This window comes from Bos javanicus, chromosome 18 (genome assembly GCF_032452875.1).
Source record: "Bos javanicus breed banteng chromosome 18, ARS-OSU_banteng_1.0, whole genome shotgun sequence".
Taxonomy (NCBI): domain Eukaryota; kingdom Metazoa; phylum Chordata; class Mammalia; order Artiodactyla; family Bovidae; genus Bos; species Bos javanicus.
In genome coordinates this window covers 18,408,582-18,427,037 of record NC_083885.1, presented here as the reverse complement: position 1 = coordinate 18,427,037, position 18,456 = coordinate 18,408,582, and the positions used below count along the sequence as shown (strand labels likewise).

General features: G+C 50.8%; 1 protein-coding gene across 2 annotated transcripts in view; it reads left to right on the top strand.

Annotated features, from left to right (window-relative positions):
- The window catches only part of ZNF423 (zinc finger protein 423), a 345,767-nt gene that overhangs the window by 91,195 nt on the left and 236,116 nt on the right, over positions 1-18,456 (top strand). For both annotated transcript variants that reach the window (XM_061387117.1, XM_061387119.1), the window contains exon 3: positions 15,944-16,144. In XM_061387117.1, the coding sequence (XP_061243101.1) occupies positions 15,944-16,144 (201 nt within the window). The remainder of the gene's footprint in view (positions 1-15,943; positions 16,145-18,456) is intronic.

Here is an 18,456-nt window from a genome sequence, read left to right as displayed (position 1 = left end):
TCTTTCAGAGCACAGGCTCTAGAATTCGGACTCAGTAGTCGTGGCGCACGGGCTTAGCTGCCCTTCAGCATGTGGGATCTTCCCGGACCAAGGATTCAACTCGTGTCTCCTGCCCTGGCAGGTGGATTCTTTACCACTGGATTACCAGGGAAGTCCTCGTCTCTTTATTTAATGTGGCGGAGATGGGATGGCATCTCGGAGCTCGGTGTTCTCCAAGTGGCTTGGGCTTCTGTGTTCAGCAATTTGTGCACCAGAGGAGTGAACCCAGGGGAGCCCAGACCCAGCATGCTGGGAAGCAGGTCTGTGCTCGGCAGGAGCTTCTTGGAGACTAGGATCCCTGCTATGTCACCCTCTGGCTGTGTGACCTCGCCCTCTCTGTGTCTCCGTTTCCTTATCTGTAACTGAGGCCGCCGAGTCCGTACCTCATAGGGTAGGTGTCACAGAAGGTCCCCAACAAGATGGCTCCTTTTCCTGCCCTCCCTGTGCAGAAAAGGGGATTTTTGCTGGAAAGATTTCCAGAAACTGTTTTGGACTCTGACCCTGGCCATATCTTGCCTGTAGCAAGTGATCATCTGACGTCGCCCGGTGTGATTTCTTAGCAACCGGTTCCTTTTGGTCGGCCCAGCCATCAGACGCTCTCCAGCAGAGAGAGTTTGAGTAATTTTTTCCATTCAATGTGCATTCATGGAAGAGGGGGGAGGGAAGGGATGCATTTTAGGCAGTACCTGGCTCCTCCTTAAATTAGACTGGTTTTCATTCTCATCTCTCCAAGGTGGCTTTCCAGACTCAGCCGTGACTCACAATCTCAGCCTGCCCACGGGAGGGTCAGAAAATTGGTGAGAAGTCAGAGTTGAAGCATTGATTTTTTTTTTTTTAAGACACGAAGGTGGAAAATCAGCATTTGCTTAAAAATGACTGCCATGGTGTGGTACGGCAAAGGGATTCTGTCCAGGAGGGTCTGCTCTAAGGAGTGGATGTACATGACTTCGGTTCATCTCAGTTTGTATTCATCCATATATCCATCCATCCATCCATCCACCCATTTGGCACATGTGGTTGTTACTGTGTACCTAATATGTGCCAGACACTGTTCTAATTGCTGGGGATTCTGCAGTGAACAAAACAGAAATTCGTGCTCTGGTACCAAGTCGTGGGGTACCATTTATTTTCTCAAGCCAGAAACTCCCTTCTCTCCTCCCTCTCCACCCCTGTCACACTGGATGAAGGGGGCGGAGCCCAGGGATGAGGTAGAATCTGGGGACCTGAGGACTAGCCCTGGCTCTGCCACCAATTTACCACGTGGCCTTGGAACAGTACCTTGAGTCTTAAATTCAAAAAACCTGGGCTTTCCTGTCCTTTCTCTGAAGGCTTCTCCATCTAAAATTCAGTGCTTCCTTGTGACTCCCCAATTCATTCACCATCTCCTCTTTTAAACATTTTTAGTGGCTCAATGATAGTTTTTTCTATCATGAAATAGTTCAGATACATAAAAGAGAATGATGACCACTCAAGTACCCTTCAGCAAGAGAAACAGAGCTCCGTTCATCCAGTGAAGCCCCCAGTCATCTTTCTCTTTCTCCCCACAGGGCCTGGCATTTATCATTTCTGTATTTGTCTTTCTTCTTGAAAAACATATGGATGGTATATCGATACTGTTGCTATATATGTTTTAGATGTTCTGTAAATGTTCTATAGATATTCTAAAATGTTGTATTTTATCGTATCACCACAGTTTATCTTTTGCAACTTGCGTTCTGTCTCTGTTATGTTTGGGAGATTAATCCTTGTTCATATGTGTAGCTCTGTTTTATTGGTTTTAATTGCTGCGTGGTGTCCACTCTGCGAATGTACCACTGTTTATCTATTCATCTCTTATTCATGGAAATGTAGATGTGGTCTGATTGTGTGTGTGTGTGTGTGGCTATTACAAAGAATTCTGGGGTGGATATTCTCACAGTTAACTCTCAGGTACAGTTTTCTAGCAGGTAAAACCTTGATGTGAAATGACTGGGTCACGGGGCATGTCTCAAACACCATTTGCTCCCTCTCTCCATCTCTCAGCTCTGCTTGCCCCCATTCTAACACTGCAGGTAACTGCTCTCCCAGTGGTTCCAGAAAATGTCTTGAACTGTGTCTCAGTAGCCCCACTTGGGTCACACGTCCATCCTTGGATGGAGCTTGGAGGCGAGACCAGCCCCAAGTGAGCCTCAGAGTGGGAGTTAGGGAGGGTTGGCCCCATGGAAGATCAGGGTGCTATGGCTGGGGGCAGGAGAGCTGTCGGCACTGCCCAGGGTAGCTTGGCCCCATGGTGTTAGGGGAAGGTAGTTCCTTTGCCTTTTGCCCTGAGTTTTCTTAGAAAGCACCTGTCTCTTTGGCAGCGACAGTGGGCAAGCAGATTGAAGAAGCCTCGGTTTGTATTTCACTCTTTGATTTCTGAGCACAGCCCAGGGCAGTGATCTTCAGTGTTTCCTTTTTAAAGATGGGGAAGCTGAGATTCCAGGGTCTCAGCAATCCCCCGAGGTGTCTGTGGGACCCAGCAAACTGGGAAGACACTCTGCTCTCCTCCCCATTCTTTATCCCCACACTCAGAGGTCAGGTGGCTCCTTCAGTGGCTCCAGACTCAGTCTCGCCATTTCACAGGTGGGAGAACCAGGCCCTGAACAGGACGGGGGTAAGGCTGCAGCTTCTTTGTTTCTAGTCACTCAGTTAATATGCTGCACACAGTGTTGATGCAGGATGGTGTTACAGATGGGGAAACTGAGGCTCAGAGAAGGGAGGTGACTGGACTGGCCCAGGGTCATGCCAAGAGTTGGGCGTAAAGCCCAAACAACAGTGTAGGCTCCTCCTTGGTCCCCTCCAATGCTGCACCCATGAGCCCTCCTTACTTCTCCACCCTAGAGGGATCTGCGTTCGCCACCCAGACCCCAGTTGTAAATTCAGTGGTGGGAGGAGGTACTCCACTGGGTGTCCTCAGCTTCATCCCTGTGGACTCCCCACAGAGAGTCCTTTCCTGCCTTCGATGCAAATTCTTACACTTTCCTGATAATATTCTGGGCTCTTCTTAACGTGAGGGGGTCAGCTGCGAGGCATCTCGGCAATTTATAATTCTTGAGAATTCTGTTTGGTGACATGAGTTAGCATTTAACAGACACCCTGCCACCTCCTCTCTCCCTATTGTGACAGGCTCCTGGCAGAATCCTTTTGAGACTCAGGGTAATTGCACCACGCTGGGTCTGGGAAGACCACGTTGCGCTTGAGTGCGTCTCAAAAAACGTCTCCACAATAGACAGTCAGGTACGCGTTTGCTTGGCTTCAAGGTAATGATTTAAACTTAATTTGACCCTTGATGAGGGAGCCCAAGCTTCTGGTCGGGCGCAGCCTTTCAGTGTGGGCTTGCCTGCCATGCCTTCAATGGTTACACAAATAATTCCTTCATAACAAGTGCCTTTCAGAGGATGTCTGCTGCTGACAGCTAATATAGAATTATTGCCCCTGAATGCATTTCTGTAATTACTTCCCAGAGATCTGTCTTTGTGTTAGAAGACATTTCACACTTTAGTAACATAAGTGTTTGGGGAGAGTACGAGCAATAATTATGAATAGTCTTTCCGTGAAAATAAACCTAAAAAAATTATAAAAGCAAATGCTAAAATTGGTTAGAGTCAGGGAGGAATTTCATTTGAATTTGACTCATGGATATTTATTCCAAGTATAATAACCCTTCCTGTATGGAAACCTTTTTTTTTTTTTTTAAAACAAAAGCAGTCATGATACAGAGATCCCACTTTCTAATTTTTGAGCAATACTGAAACCAGCAACCTGATTAAAAGTGACAAGTTGCTTGAGACTGAATAAAGAAGCGTAATCGTGGAGCTCTGATAGGAGACGTTTGTGGTAATGGAAAATGAAATGATTCACAGTGTGATCAATAAAAAATTAGCAGCATTTAATAAAAGGTTTCTGCCTCATGTTGACTAAAGAACATCGCGAGCAGTTTGAAATCCGAGTTAAGTGACGGTTTGAGGATGAGCCGGGGGTGGTGGCCGTGCGGAGTGTGGGTGTGCGTGCGCATATAGATCACGCGGATATTGGCCATCCGAGGAGGCCACCGGGCCCCTGGGGTGGGTCTGGAAGTTTCCTTTGCGCTGCCCACTTGACCTTTGATCTGTGGCTAATCCTCTCCAGGTCTGCGCTCCTCCGGGGCTCCATGCAGCCCTTGCTCTGATTGGCGGGTGTAGATCCGGCCCACTCGCCGCTTAAATCCATCCCCTGGGAGGGGGCTCCCGCCTGAGGGATGGCGGGGCTTTCTCTGAGGTCCCTCCAATGCTCTGTGTAGGCTGTTGGCTTTGTCCTGTCAGCTGAGCACAGGTTTAGATTTCTGGAGGCTTCCGGGATGCCTCAGAGTCCACTTGTGGGACTGGGCACCCTCCCGGAGGCTGGAGGGAAGCGGGCAGAAAGCAGGCGGGCTAGCGCGGGCAGATGCAGTGAAGTGGAGTGAAGGGTCTTGCAGGGGGCGGGGCCTCCGCGCTCCGGCGCGGGGTGGGGGCGCTCTGTGGAAGCCGCTTTTGGGGAGCTGGCTGTGGCCCGCCCTGGCCCCCGCTTCTCCCTCAGCAGACACAACGCGGTGAAACAACTCCATCAGACATGCTCCCTTCTCTCCAGACGCCACTTCAGTGTTCCCCGGGACGCACCACACACCAGGCCGTCTCCATGCCCCGCCGACCGCTAATTTTTAAAGGCTCTGCACAGCTTCTCCGCTGTGGCTGGAGGCTCCTGGGCTCCTGGCCTCCCAGGCCCTGGGTGCGGGAGGCGGCTGGACCGGGAGACCCTGGGCTGGAGGGTTCCAGCAGCGGCTCCTGAGGACCAAGGGCAGCGAGTCCTTCCTACTCCCAGAGCCCTGGGCCGGCTTTCTGTCTTTGTTCCCACTGTCTCCAGTTTGCCCAGAGATGTCCAGACCCATGGCTGGACCTTTAAGTGTTAGGGTGGGAAGGGCCGTTTCAAACTGCTGGGCTCATAGACGTTTATTGAGCACCTGTTGTGCGCCAGGCTCTATACTGAGGGCTCGGTGGGGGAAGGGAGCCGGATGAGCAAAACCGACGCTGATCCTGCCTGCACGGAGCCGGCTCACTGGCACTCGGACAGCGGGATGTTCTCTGAGAGAAGGACCAGGGCTGCTGTGGTAAGAGCGAGAAAAAGGGGTGCCTGGCGAGCACCCAGAACACCATGTGGGGCCAACCCTGTGGGGTGAAGATTCCTTGGGCTGAGCCATGGGCAGCGAAGAGGAGTTGTGAGGGTGGACTTTTGCCCACTTCTTGCTCAGTGGTACCCCAGGGTCTACATCAGAGGAGGGCTTCCTTGGTGTGGAGGTGACCCTTGGCATTCTGCCCTCGGGCCTGCCCCTGGTCCAGCAAGGAGTCACTAAGGTGCCCTGCTTTAAAAGCAGCTGCTCCATGGCCCATGCCTTCATGGGCAGATGGAGCCATGAGGCCAGAGAGGGTGGGACCTGCCGGTGTCCCGAGCGACCCTGGCATGGGCTGGGGGCTGTGGCCTTCATCTGCACTGTTTGCGTTTGCCTTTGGCCCTGAGCCACTCTTACTCAGCCCTGCCTGGGGGTATGCTTTGGTCCCCGGCCCCTTCTCCACCCCCACAGGGCTCCTCTTTCTGCCGTGGCCCTCCGGGGGTGATGTGCGCCCCAGCATCCTCACCCTGAGCGCTGCTCCTGGACCAGGGGCAATTAGGAGCGCCAGGCCTCAGTGCTGGCCGCAGATTAGCTGGATTTATCGAGCTCCCCATGCCACCCCACGGCTGCCCTCCACTGCCTACCTCTGGTTCGCTTCTCCATCTTCTCCTTCCCAGCAGCCGTCGGAGACAAAACATGACAGCAAGGAGAGGGCAGTGTGGTCACAGCCTCAGGAGGTCACAAGGCGGTAACAGCGTACAATTTTCATGGTTCCAGGGTGGCTTTGTCCGACTGTTCTTCATTACTGCATGCGGCGAGATCAGTTTTATTAAGATTGTGAGGCTCGGAGGAGCGACACTGTTCAGGACTGACTAGAAAAATATAATTTTTTTTTTTTCCTTTTTGGTGGGGGTGTTTGCTTCTCTCCCCTCCTCCTGCCTTCCCTCCCTCCCATCCATCATCTTTTCTTTCCGCTCCTTCGTTACCCATCGTAGCTGGGAGCCGGGCGCGGAGAAAGCTGCCATCTCTCTCTGCCTTTATGGCTTGAGCTAGGCACTTGGGAGGGGAGAATCATGCTTTTGTTCAGCAGGATGTGCCCACACATGGCAAGGTGCTCGTAACCCAATGTCAGCCTCAGCAGCATGAGCAACTTCGCTTTGTTCTTTGGTGCATCTACAGTGCCTGGAGCCGTGGCTAGCACATAGGAGGTGCTCAGAAGAATGTTCGTTGACTGACTGAGATGTGGAGAATTTGTGTCTGATAATGGCTCCAGTCTGGGGGGACCTTATTGCTCACCGCGGCTTGGGTGGCAGAGACCTGGGGCAAGGTCATCTGAATGATAGTCCTCAGAGGAGGCTTTTCCAATCAGAACTTCAGGGAGTGAAATCTTCATTTTTAGGCAAGGAAACCAAAGTCTAGAAGTATAAGCAACCAGAGCCATGCAGGGAGGAACTTGAACCCAGCCCTAAATCTCCAAAGAAAGGGGCACTTTGATTATTGCACAGCTAAACTTCCTGTCTGGGTAAGGGGCCCCAGAGACTCTTGATGGGTGTGTCCCACGGCAAAGACCCCCCCACCACCCCCACCCAGGTTACCTCCAGCCCTCCAAGGCCTATTGTTTCATCCACACCTGATTTCTTAAAATTTGAAGTCAACATTCAAAAGTCCAGAAACGTCACAAAAAATACAGATTTCTTAATTGTTTTTCTTTTAAAAAAGAACAAATAATGTCTGTACTGAGCCTCACTTTTCTGTATGGTGATTTTGTAGATGATTTGAGCAGGGACCACCTCCTTGGGTGGGTGTATAGTCTCCCCGTAGACTCCCTCAGCCCATTCTACTCGTTTGTGTAAAGGTGGGGGCCTTGGAGTTGTCAGCTTAGGCCCACTCATAATCTGAGTGACAGAGTGAGCTGTCTGAGCCATCTGAGCCTTGGTTTTGCCCTCTATAAAAAAGGTCTAATGTTATATCTCCCTTATGGGGACATGGGTCAAGGGGTGAAGGATGCAAATTAATCGGAAGGCCTGGTCTGACAAAAGTGAGTGCTATTACATTTTGCCATCACACTTTGGCCTTGGCTTCTAGAATTCCTGTCCACTAGAGAGACGTTCTCTGGAAGGTTCTTGTCATTTTCCTGGTCAACTGCGGGCCTGTGGAGAGGGGGGCCCTGTACCCAATCTGGCATCATCAGCCAGGATGGACCATTCTGGCTTGTGTGGTGCAGCCTCAGGTTCAGTGTCTCACTGACCGTGGCTTTGAAAGCCCATCCGCAGAGCCATCAACATGAGAAGGGAGTGATAGGCACTCCCCCCGAACCCCTAAGACAGCCTGTGGAAGTTGCTTCCTTATTTAAGAAGTGGAACTTGGACAGCAAATTATGTGTTAAAATATTTGCCTACAGCTCTGCTGTCAAGGGGACCCTTTAGGCTGAGTGTTAAATGTTACCCTGCTGCCTGCACTGCAAATATTCTAAACCTGAAGATAAATAGTGGCTGCTTTGTGGAATTTGGGGCCAGCAGCGGATGCACAAGCAGAGTGTCTAATTGCGGTTGGCAGGCTCCTTGCCCAGCCCCGGCCCAGTTCCTCCATTTCTTCGTCCCACCCGCCCAGGCGTGCGTGAGAAAGTGTTCACGGAGACGTGTCCTTCTCTAAAAGCCGGGCCCAAGCGCCGAGCTGAGGTTCAGCCAGGGGTTTGACCTCTTGCCCAGGTTCCGAAAGTGCTTCCTCCCACGCTGGCCCTCAGGAAACATGCTGCCAGGGAAACTGTTTGTAGGAAACATAACGGGCTGTTAGGACGGAGCCTGTGTTTGCTATTAAAGGAAAATGTTGCTCCAGGATAAACACTTTGGAAGTGGTAGACACCTGCCTGGACTGTGAAGTCTGTCTGGAGGCTCCTGAACGGCGTACAGGGGGAGAGCGCAGGACAAGCGGGCGTGTGAATTGTAAACACGTACACATTGCCTGCCCCTGGGGCAGACCCTCGGCAGAGGTCACGCTGTTTCCTGGAGGAGGTGGGCTTGTCATTTACTCAGGGTCACACAGCGTGGAGTGGGGGAGCCTGGACTCAAGGCCAGGACTTTCCTCTCCTGGTGCAGTGGATTCTTTTGGACATTTTTGTGTCTTCCATGGGGCATGTACCCTGACATTCTCCACCCTCAGGAGCCTGTGAGGTCTCCTTCCAGAGTCTCGTGTGGCATGGTGTCTCTACCCTCCTGTCTGAACAGTGATGCTGCCTGTGTTTGAATGATGACAGCAAAATAAGACAGTAACTGTGGCTACTGTTTTCGCAAGCTTCCTTGTGAGCCGGGTGCCAGGCTTTGTATATACTATCTCGTTAAAACAGTAACGTTATTAAAATTTTTCTCAGAGGGCAAGTGACTTATCCAAGGTCTCCCAGCTATGAAGTGATGCCTGTGGATTTGAACCCAGAAATGCTGGCTCCAAAGTCTGGAATTCTTTCTGTTGTTTTTCTATCATCCCATCAGGCCCTGGAACATGACTCCAGCTCTCTGCTGCTCGTGTGTGTCGTTGCTTCATAACCATCTTTCTGCAGGAACAGCATGGTTGCCTCTGCCCTGCTGATTCCTCTACACTTGCGCTCCTGGTGCTCCCTGTGCAGTTGGGTTTTCTCGTCAAGCCCTGGACATGCCTAGAATTCACCGTCTGCTGATTTCCACAGAGATGGGTGGTGTGGTCTCCTGTCCAGGTCTGATTCGGGTAGGAGATGGGGAGGCTGGCCTCCAGGGATGACTCTCCGCCTCCCACTCTCATGGGGCACCATCCTGGCCCTCACACCCCTCTTTGCCCCTCCCTGGCACCCTTGTCTTGCAGTTTTGCCCACATCTTCCTCTGCCCATCTGCTCCTGCTCCAGCCTCCTCTGAGCTCCTCAGAACCCTGCAGGGCTCTTGGCTTACCTGTATCTGTGTGTAGCTATAGGCGCAAGTCTTCTCAAATCAATGGCCGTTCGTTCATCTCCACCTTGTGAAGCAGGAGAGGACCGTGTCCATCACGATCAGGCTTATTGACACGTAGGGACTCAGCCTTGGATGGGACAAGTGACAGAGTCAGAGTCACTCATGGGCTGAAGTGGGTGGTCCTAGAGTCAAGACTGGAACCCGGGGTGCTGAGTGGCCCCAGCCCAGGCTGCAGCTCTTAACCACCTATACCTCCCCTCGGGCATTCCATTTCTTCACTGGGCACTCTTTCACCCACCTCATGTTGATTAACTATCTTTTCTGTGCCAGGCATTATATGGCTTTGAGGCCACTGAGATGAAAGAGACTGTATGTTGTTGCAAATACATGTTTGTTATGCCTGACCCACAGTAGCTGCCTAATCAACGTGTCTCAGGTGGATGAAGGAGAGCAGAGATGAACGGGTGTGATTCCCTTGTTTTCTGTATCCTGGGCATGTGGGGGCTGCTCCTGGCCTTCCGCCTCCATTGGGTGAGTCCTTGGCCCTGGGACCCCTGAGGCGGGACCCTCAGTGGCCCCTGGTTGGCTTTCAGGGTGCCCAGGACCCTTGATGGTGGGTTGTTCCCCGCAGTCGGTCCCAGGAAGGAGAAGAGGCAGCGTTGTTGCTGAGGTTCTTTCTGACTCTTGTGCTGGCGGGGACTGGGGCCAGAGGGAAGAGACCCTCACGGGCGTTCTCAGGCTGAGCCTCTCTCGGCTGGCCCTGGGGAGCGCTGAGGCCCTGACAGTCCTGACTCATGAGCTCGAGAAGCCTGGCTGAGAAGGTAGGAAAAGTCCTGTTCCCAGACCTGGCAGCCTGTGGGCAGCCTGGCCCCCCGGGGCCTCTCCCCTTTCCCTTTTTCTGGCAGGGGACTCAGCCAGCTGTCTCCTGCTCAGCGCTTTCGCAGGCAGTCTCTTTTTTGCCCTCCCGTGTAGTGGTTAAGAGTCAAGATTATAGGCAGAAGACCTGAGTTCGAGTCCAGGCTCTGCCCTTCCCAGTGTACGTGATTGTGTGTGGTCCTGAGCCTTGGCTTCCCCCTCTGGAGAGGGGAGATATCAACTATATCTCCCCCATAGGCTTACTGTGATGATGGAATGGGAAGATGCGAAGGTAGAAGGTACCTGAGGTGACCACCATCACTCAGGGTGCCAGGGGAGGCAGCACCTGGCTTGGGTGGGGAAATGCACTATTCTCTCATCATAGGCAGCAAAGATGGAGTGTTTTGTTACTGCCGCTCTTTGCTCATAGAAGGTTCCCCAAGCCCATATCTTGGACTCAGGGACTGGTGTGGTGTAGAGGGATTAGCCTGTGTAGGTGTACCATCTTCCTCTTGCTTTGAAGAAGTTGGCAGAACAGATTGGTCCCATCATATGTTAGGTTGAACCATTTGAGATTGCCAATATTTGGCATTTTTGACCCACAAAGATGGCAACTTCATATGATTGAACTCAATACTTACCACACAATAAACAGCCCTGTAACCACTTCCTCTTCCCTTGTTTCTATCTGTATTGACATTCAGAGTCTTGTTTCTTTGAAATCAATTCATTCATTCATTCACCACTTACTGAGTGCCTACTATGTGTCTGTACTAGGAGCTGGGGAGATAGTACCTAGCGAAACCGACAGAGCTCCTGCCCTCATGAGCTTATGGGGACGTGTTGCAGCTATCAATGGCTATGTCACAAGGTACCCCCAAACTCAATGACCTAAAGCAACAGTTACTACTGCACACAGTTCTGTGGGTGACTGGGCTTGGCTGGTGCTTTCACTTCGTACAGTTGTTATATGATTGTAGTCATGGGGCTCTTGGGGCTGCTGCCTTCTGAAGGCTTGTCTGGGCTAGGTGTCCAAGATGCTTCATTCCCGGGACTGGCAGTGGGTGCTGGCAGCCTGGAGCACCCACCCTTTCTTCATGAGGCTTTGGCTTCTCCTGGTAGGTTAGCTGGGCTCTCAGGAGGCCCAGGGGAGGCTGCATTCTAGTTTCTGTGGCATTCTAGCATTTGGAGGAGCCGCCAAGGCCAGCTGGGCCAGAGGGGAATTGTGGAGGGGACGTCAATCCCGCTTCTTCTTTTTTATTTATTTATTTATTTATTTTCGGCTGTGCTAAATGCTGCATGGACTTTTCTCTAGTTGCGGCGAGTGGGGGCTAGTCTCTAGTTGAGGTGCATGGGCTTCTCGTGGCGGTGGCTTCTCTTGTTGGGGAACATGGGCTCTAGGGCACGTGGGCTTTGGTAGTCGTGACTCCTGGGCTCTAGAGTACAGGCTCAGTAGTTGCGGTGCACGGGCTTAGTTGCTCCGCGGCATGTGGGGTCTTCCAGAATCAGGGATTGAACCCGTGTCTCCTGCCTTGGTAGGTGGATTCTTGCCCACTGAGTCACCAGGGAAACCCTGGGTCCCTCTTTTTGATGGGAGAGGGCAAGGTCTTCCTCCATAGTAGCACATGGGATGGGAGTCGTTGCTGCCGTCCAGGACAAGTGCAGCTGCCATGGGAGGCGGAGAGTGAAAAATCAGCCTGTGAGAGAAGTTGGAGCTAAGTGTGCTGACAGGGAAGGAAAGGGGAACTTGGGGAATGGATGATGGGGATCTGAGTGGCCTTGATACTCAGGCCCGTGGGGAGTGAGGTGGGTAAAGAGTTACAGCGGAGCAGGAGTGTGAAGCCCTTGGCTAAATACACTTGAAGTTAAGGGATGGAACAAAGCTATGTGGCTGTTGAAACCATTGGAAACAACCAGAACCTTTGCTGGGCCTTGGGGGCCGCGAACAGGACCCTGCAGGTGACTCTGGAGGGTAGGACGGTTCCTTGACACTGAGACTCACTTTTCCACTGAGGTTCTGCTGGGGGGAGACCATTTGTGGAGTGGTTAAGAATCAGGCACAGCTGGAGAAGACTCTTGAGAGTCTCTTGGATAGCACGGAGATCAAGCCAACCCTGAATATTCACTGGAAGGACTGATGCTGAAGCTGAAGCTCCAATAGTTTGGCGACCTGATGTGAAGAACTGACTTATTGGAAGGTCCATGGTGTCGCAAAGAGTTGAACGTGACATAGCGACTGAACAACAACAATAACAGCTGTCTTTGAAATCTGCCCCTGTGGCCTTGGTGAAGCATCATCATCTCCCAGAGTCCCAGTTTCGTCAGCTGGAAGATGGGGCTGTGATGGTGCCCAGTTCATAGGGCACCAGGTCGGCTGGTAATGCTCGCTGCTGTGGGTGGACCCCTGGGCAGAAGGATGGTGGTGTGTGCACAAGAAAACACCCCGCTTGTGAGCTAGCCGAGGTGCAGTGTGTGCCCGGCAGGTCGGGAACTCTTGGCAATGGAGGGAAAGGCGGCCTGCATGGTGCTGATTCTGTTTTCTGTCCCAAGCTCATGGCCCTGGGAGAGGGCCCTGTTGGAAATTGTGTAGTTTAGGCCTTCCTTGGCTGTCCCCTAGAGAACTTGGGTGAGGCTGCAGGGAAAGGCCCAGCGGCCCATTTTTGGGAAGTCCTTCTCAGCTCCGGGTGGGGATGGGCAGAGAAATGAGCTGTACTGACCTTGCTTTGGGGGCCCTGGGGGTTGCAGGGACCTGGGGTCAACTGTAGTTTAGGCTCAAGGTTTCCACGATGGAAACCCGAGGCAGCCCTTGGGGTGGGGGCTTGGGAGGGCTGATGGCGGCTGCTGGGCCCTGCGTCCCCTGTGAGCTCTCAGTGAGGACCCTCTGGGGCCTCTGGCTGGATGAGGGAGGGACATGGGCCAGCAGGGCTGCCCCCGAGGAGCCAGGGCCGGGTCAGGGGAGCAGGGCAGGTCCGCTCCTGATGGCCCCAGGGGCTCTCTGAGCAGCTGCTGAGGGTGGGCCTGGGAAGAAGAGACCCAGAGGGTGCCCCAGGGGCACTGGCAGCCTCAGCGCTCTCGTCTCCTGGCCTTGGGCGTCTGGGGTCCAGGCCTGGAGAAGGGCGCGTGACACCACGTCAGAACTTGTAGGTTCAGTCTCTTATGTGGCTCTGGGTGGCCTCTCAGAGCCTCAGTTTTCTGAGGAAAGCTGGAAAAATAACACCATTTTTCCCGATTGTGAGGCTCAGAGGCTGGGTCACACGAGATTGCCTTACAGAGTAAACCTTCGAGCAGGATGGAGGGCTTCCTGCTCTCAAGGTCTTGATTCTGTTGACGCAGCAGAGGGGCCCCCGGGGACTGGGTCTCCAGGGAAGTCCTGCTTCTAACAGTTCTTCAGGCTGTGTATGAGGTCCCCATGTCGCTCACCTCCCGTCTCCTGTCCCTTCCCATGCAGCCACCTTGCCTTCCCATTTAGGACACAGCGGCGGGGAGGTGACAGTTCCTTAAAACAGATTTATACTCTTGGATGACTTTATGGGTTTTTGCCTTATAAAAACCCACGAGTTGACATTCTGATTTATCTGCTCCTGAGTCAACAGGATGTACCAGATTTAAAGAGATCAAATGCATTGTAATGTTTGTGGTTCCAGTTGTGGATTAGATGAGCTATTATGGAAAGTGCTGCCAAGTAAATATGGCAAAAAAAATATAACAAGGGGATAATTTAAATATGTCTATTAAACTGTGTGTTAAGTAAAGTAGCACCGGCATGCTGCTGAATGTAACTTATTATCTGGAGACTTGGTGTAGTAGATAAAGTGGGAATTATGGTTCTTTTTTTCCCCCTTCAGAACATTTTTTTCTGTTAAAGGAAGAGACTGTAAACTAGGAATTTCAGAGATGGGCGCTTGACTGTGTAACCATGGCTGTGTGATGACTTATAATATTGAAGGCTCCAAATGATATTTCTCATTTCTTTGCTTTCTATTTCTTGCCGTCGCCGCAGCAGCAGATCAGATTTCCTGAGATAAATATGCTGCCTGGCTTTTAATGGGATTTCTGTATTGCCGGGAGTTGGCGTGTTCTGATAATAAAAGAACCTAAAAATTGTACATCCCTTAATTGGTAAGAAGAGAGATGTTTTGATGGGCCACAAATGGAAACATTGATTTTTACTGCCTCCGCGCAGCTCCAAGCGGCGTGTCACGCCACGTTCCCCGCCACGGAAGGCGGCAGCTGGCTCTCCAATGAGCTGATTTGTGTTTGTAGGTTCTCGATGTCGGGTGCTTGGAAGTGCGCGTTCTGTGTGGACAGGAGAAACGGAGCCCTTATAACATTATCTATTTCTAAATTGAAATATTTGTAGGACTGTGGCTTCCACCTCAAATCGAATGCATTTTTTGCTTTGTTCCTCTTTCTTCCTTTGGCGACCAATCCTTGGGGGTTTAAAGGCTGTGTGCCGAAGGCTTTTCTGTAACTGTGATGTTATGGGCAATATACACACACACTCACGCACACACACATACATGCACATACACATACACACACCTCTGCATATGAGTATATGTTTGCATCAATATCTTTACATGTAGTAGAGATTTCTCTCTCTAGCTTAAATAAGCTCTAGTTTCTGCACAGGTTGATCTGTTTCCCAGAACAGACTGTGGGAAGAGATGACAGGCACTTGGATTTTTGGTTCCAAGTCTCTGTATTTTAATGGGCAATTTTAATCCACTGACATTTATTGGGATGACTGATATATTTCGTATGTAATATTTGCCATGGATTTTTTTGCACTTCAGTTTACAAGTTCTTGTTGGGCCCTGTTTATCTCTCAATCGAGTCTGCTCTGTGGGGAAGTGCATGGGGCAGGAGTCAGGATGTCAAGGTCAACATCTGTCGGGGGCTAGGGATGTTACAGCCCCCTGGCTGGAGGCCAGGTGTCTTACCTGTGAAAGGGGAATAACAAAGCTGTCCCTCTCTGCAGGGAGGGGCGGTGGCAGAGTGGAGCCAGGTGATCACTTGAGCCCTCTTTAGCTCTGGGATGTGTAAGACTGAAATGGGGCTACATGTGTGTATTTGTTACTTTGAAAATGCACAGAATGCTATGCAAAGCCAAAGCATTGTTATCATGATCATTAATCATGAATTCAGTTTTCTGTACAGTTTATCTACTGGTTTGCATGGTGCTAAGCATAGAATCGGAGAAGGCAATGGCAAGCCACTCCAGTACTCTTGCCTAGAAAATCCCATGGATGGAGGAGCCCGGTGGGCTGCCGTCTATGGGGTCGCACAGAGTCGGACATGACTGAAGTGACTTAGCAGTAGCAGCAGCAGTAGCAAGCATAGAATTGGTATTTTATTTTAAAGAAGTTGGTCAAATGATTCCAAGGCTGGTTCTCACTCTCTAGGCTGATACTGGGGTGCAAGTGAGGGCTCAGGTGCCTTTTAAGCAGCAATTTGACTGTCCTTGGTCCTGCAAACACATGCGCTTCTTTGATTCCAGAATCAGGACATCTTTACAAAGAACTGAGCCAGCCTCTCACCACATTGACAGGCATGTTGTGTGGAGGGTTAGTCTGGCTAAGAGATCTCTCAGCTCTAAACCACAGGGCTTTCGGGGAAACTTAAAGCTTGTACATTAGGAATAGCTGATCAAAACACTGGAGAGGTGTGTGAGAGAATTGAGTTTTTAGGAGACAAAATGCTAAGGCATTTTCACCTCCCTGATGGGTCACGACCCCCAGTATCCACGCACAGAGGGAAGATGACAGGAAATCCCTCTGGAAGATTTGCACCAAGAATTAAATAAGCTAGCTGAGAATTATGGCACCACATGCTACAAAAACCCATATATTAATATACTGAGAGGTGTCAAGGATAATGGACCCTGGGAGGTAGAGTAATTAAATGTATCTTCATAAATGCGGGGCGATTTCTTTTACAATGCTTTCCCCAGACCCCGTCAGCTGACATGGACTGTATTCTTCCTGTTGGCAGGAGGCCTAGAAGGAGAGCCGGAGTGTGATCGAAAAACCAGCCGTGTGCTGGAAGACAGGAACAGCGTGACAAGTCAAGAGGAGAGGAATGAGGACGATGAAGACGTGGAGGATGAGTCAATTTACACCTGCGATCACTGTCAGCAGGACTTTGAGTCTCTGGCAGAGCTGACGGACCATCGGGCCCACCGCTGTCCTGGAGGTAATGTTAAATAGCACTGGGATTCTGACAGGTGGTTATACGGGTAATTGGACATAGCAACAGCTTGAAGCCTCAAGTGAGATTAAAGAATTAATAATGTAATTTTACAGTTAATGTCATTTTATTGTGGTGTCTTGGGTACCCTCTTCAATAAAATTAAAAATAAAAGCAACAGCTTTGCGGCAAGCAGGAGTTAGGTGGAGGTACCCTGTCCTTGCTCCCCGAAACTGCCGTCTGTGGTCTGTGACCCATAAGTGGGTGGGTCTGCACCCTGGATTTCTGGAAGGCCTTTTGGAAACCCAGCAATTAAGAGGTTATTAGTGCAAAGTTAAGCAGCTTAAGTGTGGAAAGCTGCGTGAAGGAGTGAACTCTGAGGCAGGGCTAACGATGGGATGAGGAGAATTTCAGAAGCCAAGAAGTACGCCTGCAGAAAGGGACCCAGTTCTGCCTCTGCACTTGGCCTCTGCTTCCCTGGGTAGGAGAAGGGTGGCTGGGAGCAGTTTTTGCTAGGCCTGACGATGGCCCTGTGTTCTGTTACCAGCTGCCTCAGAGAAGGTGGACAAGGCCACAGTTTCTAGGAGCGATTTAAGACTTCACGAGTCAAGTGTGTCCGTGTGTCTGGGATATATGGGGTGTGAGGGGTAGGGGAATGGGGACATGTGTATTCCCTGGAGTGTGGCAGCCATGCTATCCCATTAGGGTTGACATCGTTCCAGACTTTGAGCAAGGAGGTCAGAGCATCCGTATTCCTTACATAGCTATCCTGAGACACTTCCTTGTATTGTGACTGTTGATGCAGCCCCTGGGGTGCCGGTTTGTGGAAATAGGACCTAAATCTCCAACCAATACTCAAAGGAGGCCCTGACATCTGTTTGGGGAGGGAAATTTGCTGGTAGGAGATAGGCTGGGACTCAAAGTCTTATTTCCTCTACCTGTGAGGCTGTCTTGGAAGTTTGATAGCCAAGTGTTTGGGGAACTTTGCTATGACTTTTCCTCTAGTGACATCTGTACCCACACAGCCCTGGATGAGCCAAGTCCTCATTCTCAACCTCTAAAGGGAATTGATATCAAAAACAATGGACCCAGAAAGACTCAAAGTTTTGAACTGTTTGGGAATCAGCAAACCAAACCCCAGTCATTTTGGAATTTGTTAATATTCCCGTCATTGGCAGAGGAGATGGCCAACTTAGATGCTCAGAAGGGATTTATGCGGTTGGCTTTTCCAGTCGTCTTATTTCCTGGGGGGAAATATTGAGGGAGACAGAAAGGTGATTATTTAACCCGGGTCACATAGCAGTTTGGTGATGGAATCAGGACCTCCTCAGCCTTGTGGGCTACAGACTCTCATTCTCCTTGAGAAAACAGTCGATGCTGGTGTAGTTCTTGATTAGCTACAAACTGAAGTGAAATCTTAACTATAAGAGAGTGAACTATTGGTGCATATTTTAAAAACAGTCAATCGATCTTCTACTTAAAAGCTGTTCTCTTTATGTCCTATCACACTGCTCCTGTGCTGTTGTTAAAGCAGGGCTTCTCAGTTCCACTGTGGAGTGATGCTTTGATGGGTGTCTGTAGCTCTTGGAATGAGGTGCCATTCTTGGCACTACAGCTCTTCAGCATCAAGGAGATTCTTTCGTCTGTTACCACCCTTTTGAGAATGGTGGTGCTTCTAGGTGGAGAAGGGAGATTGGGAGGCTTTGGGGCTATACGTGGTAGTCTGTATTGGAAATTTTAAATGGTAGCTATCTGTCCTTTGGTCCTGGGCAGGACTGTCTTCCCAGTGGCAGCCTCTTTTCTTCACAGCCTCAGACTTTGGCTGAAATCACGGCAGCCCCATTTGCAGGGTCTCCAGCCATCTTTATCGATGCATCTTTATCCACCAGCTCCTCTGCCTGCTTCCTGGCAGGACCCCACTAACGACCTCCACTGGGACATGGGAACCAGGAATACCCCCAAACCCTGGAGCATTGGACAGGAGTCAGAGATTCCTTGAAAGAGTACAGGAAACAACCTCGCCTAATAGCATCCCTGAGAAATTCATTACCACCCAGTAAAGGCATGACCCAGCCTGGGCAAGTCCCCCGAACATGGAAGAGAGATGTGAGGAGTTATTTCCCCCAGTTCTTAGGACTACTCAGGGACAGGATACACTATTGGGAACTGTGTGCATATTATTCAAAACAGGGCTTCCCTGATAGCTCAGTTGGTAAAGAATCTGCCTGCAGTGCAGGAGACCTTGGTTCGATTCCTGGGTCAGGAAGATCCCCTGGAGAAAGAATAGGCTACCCAGTCTCGTATTCTTGGGCTTCCCT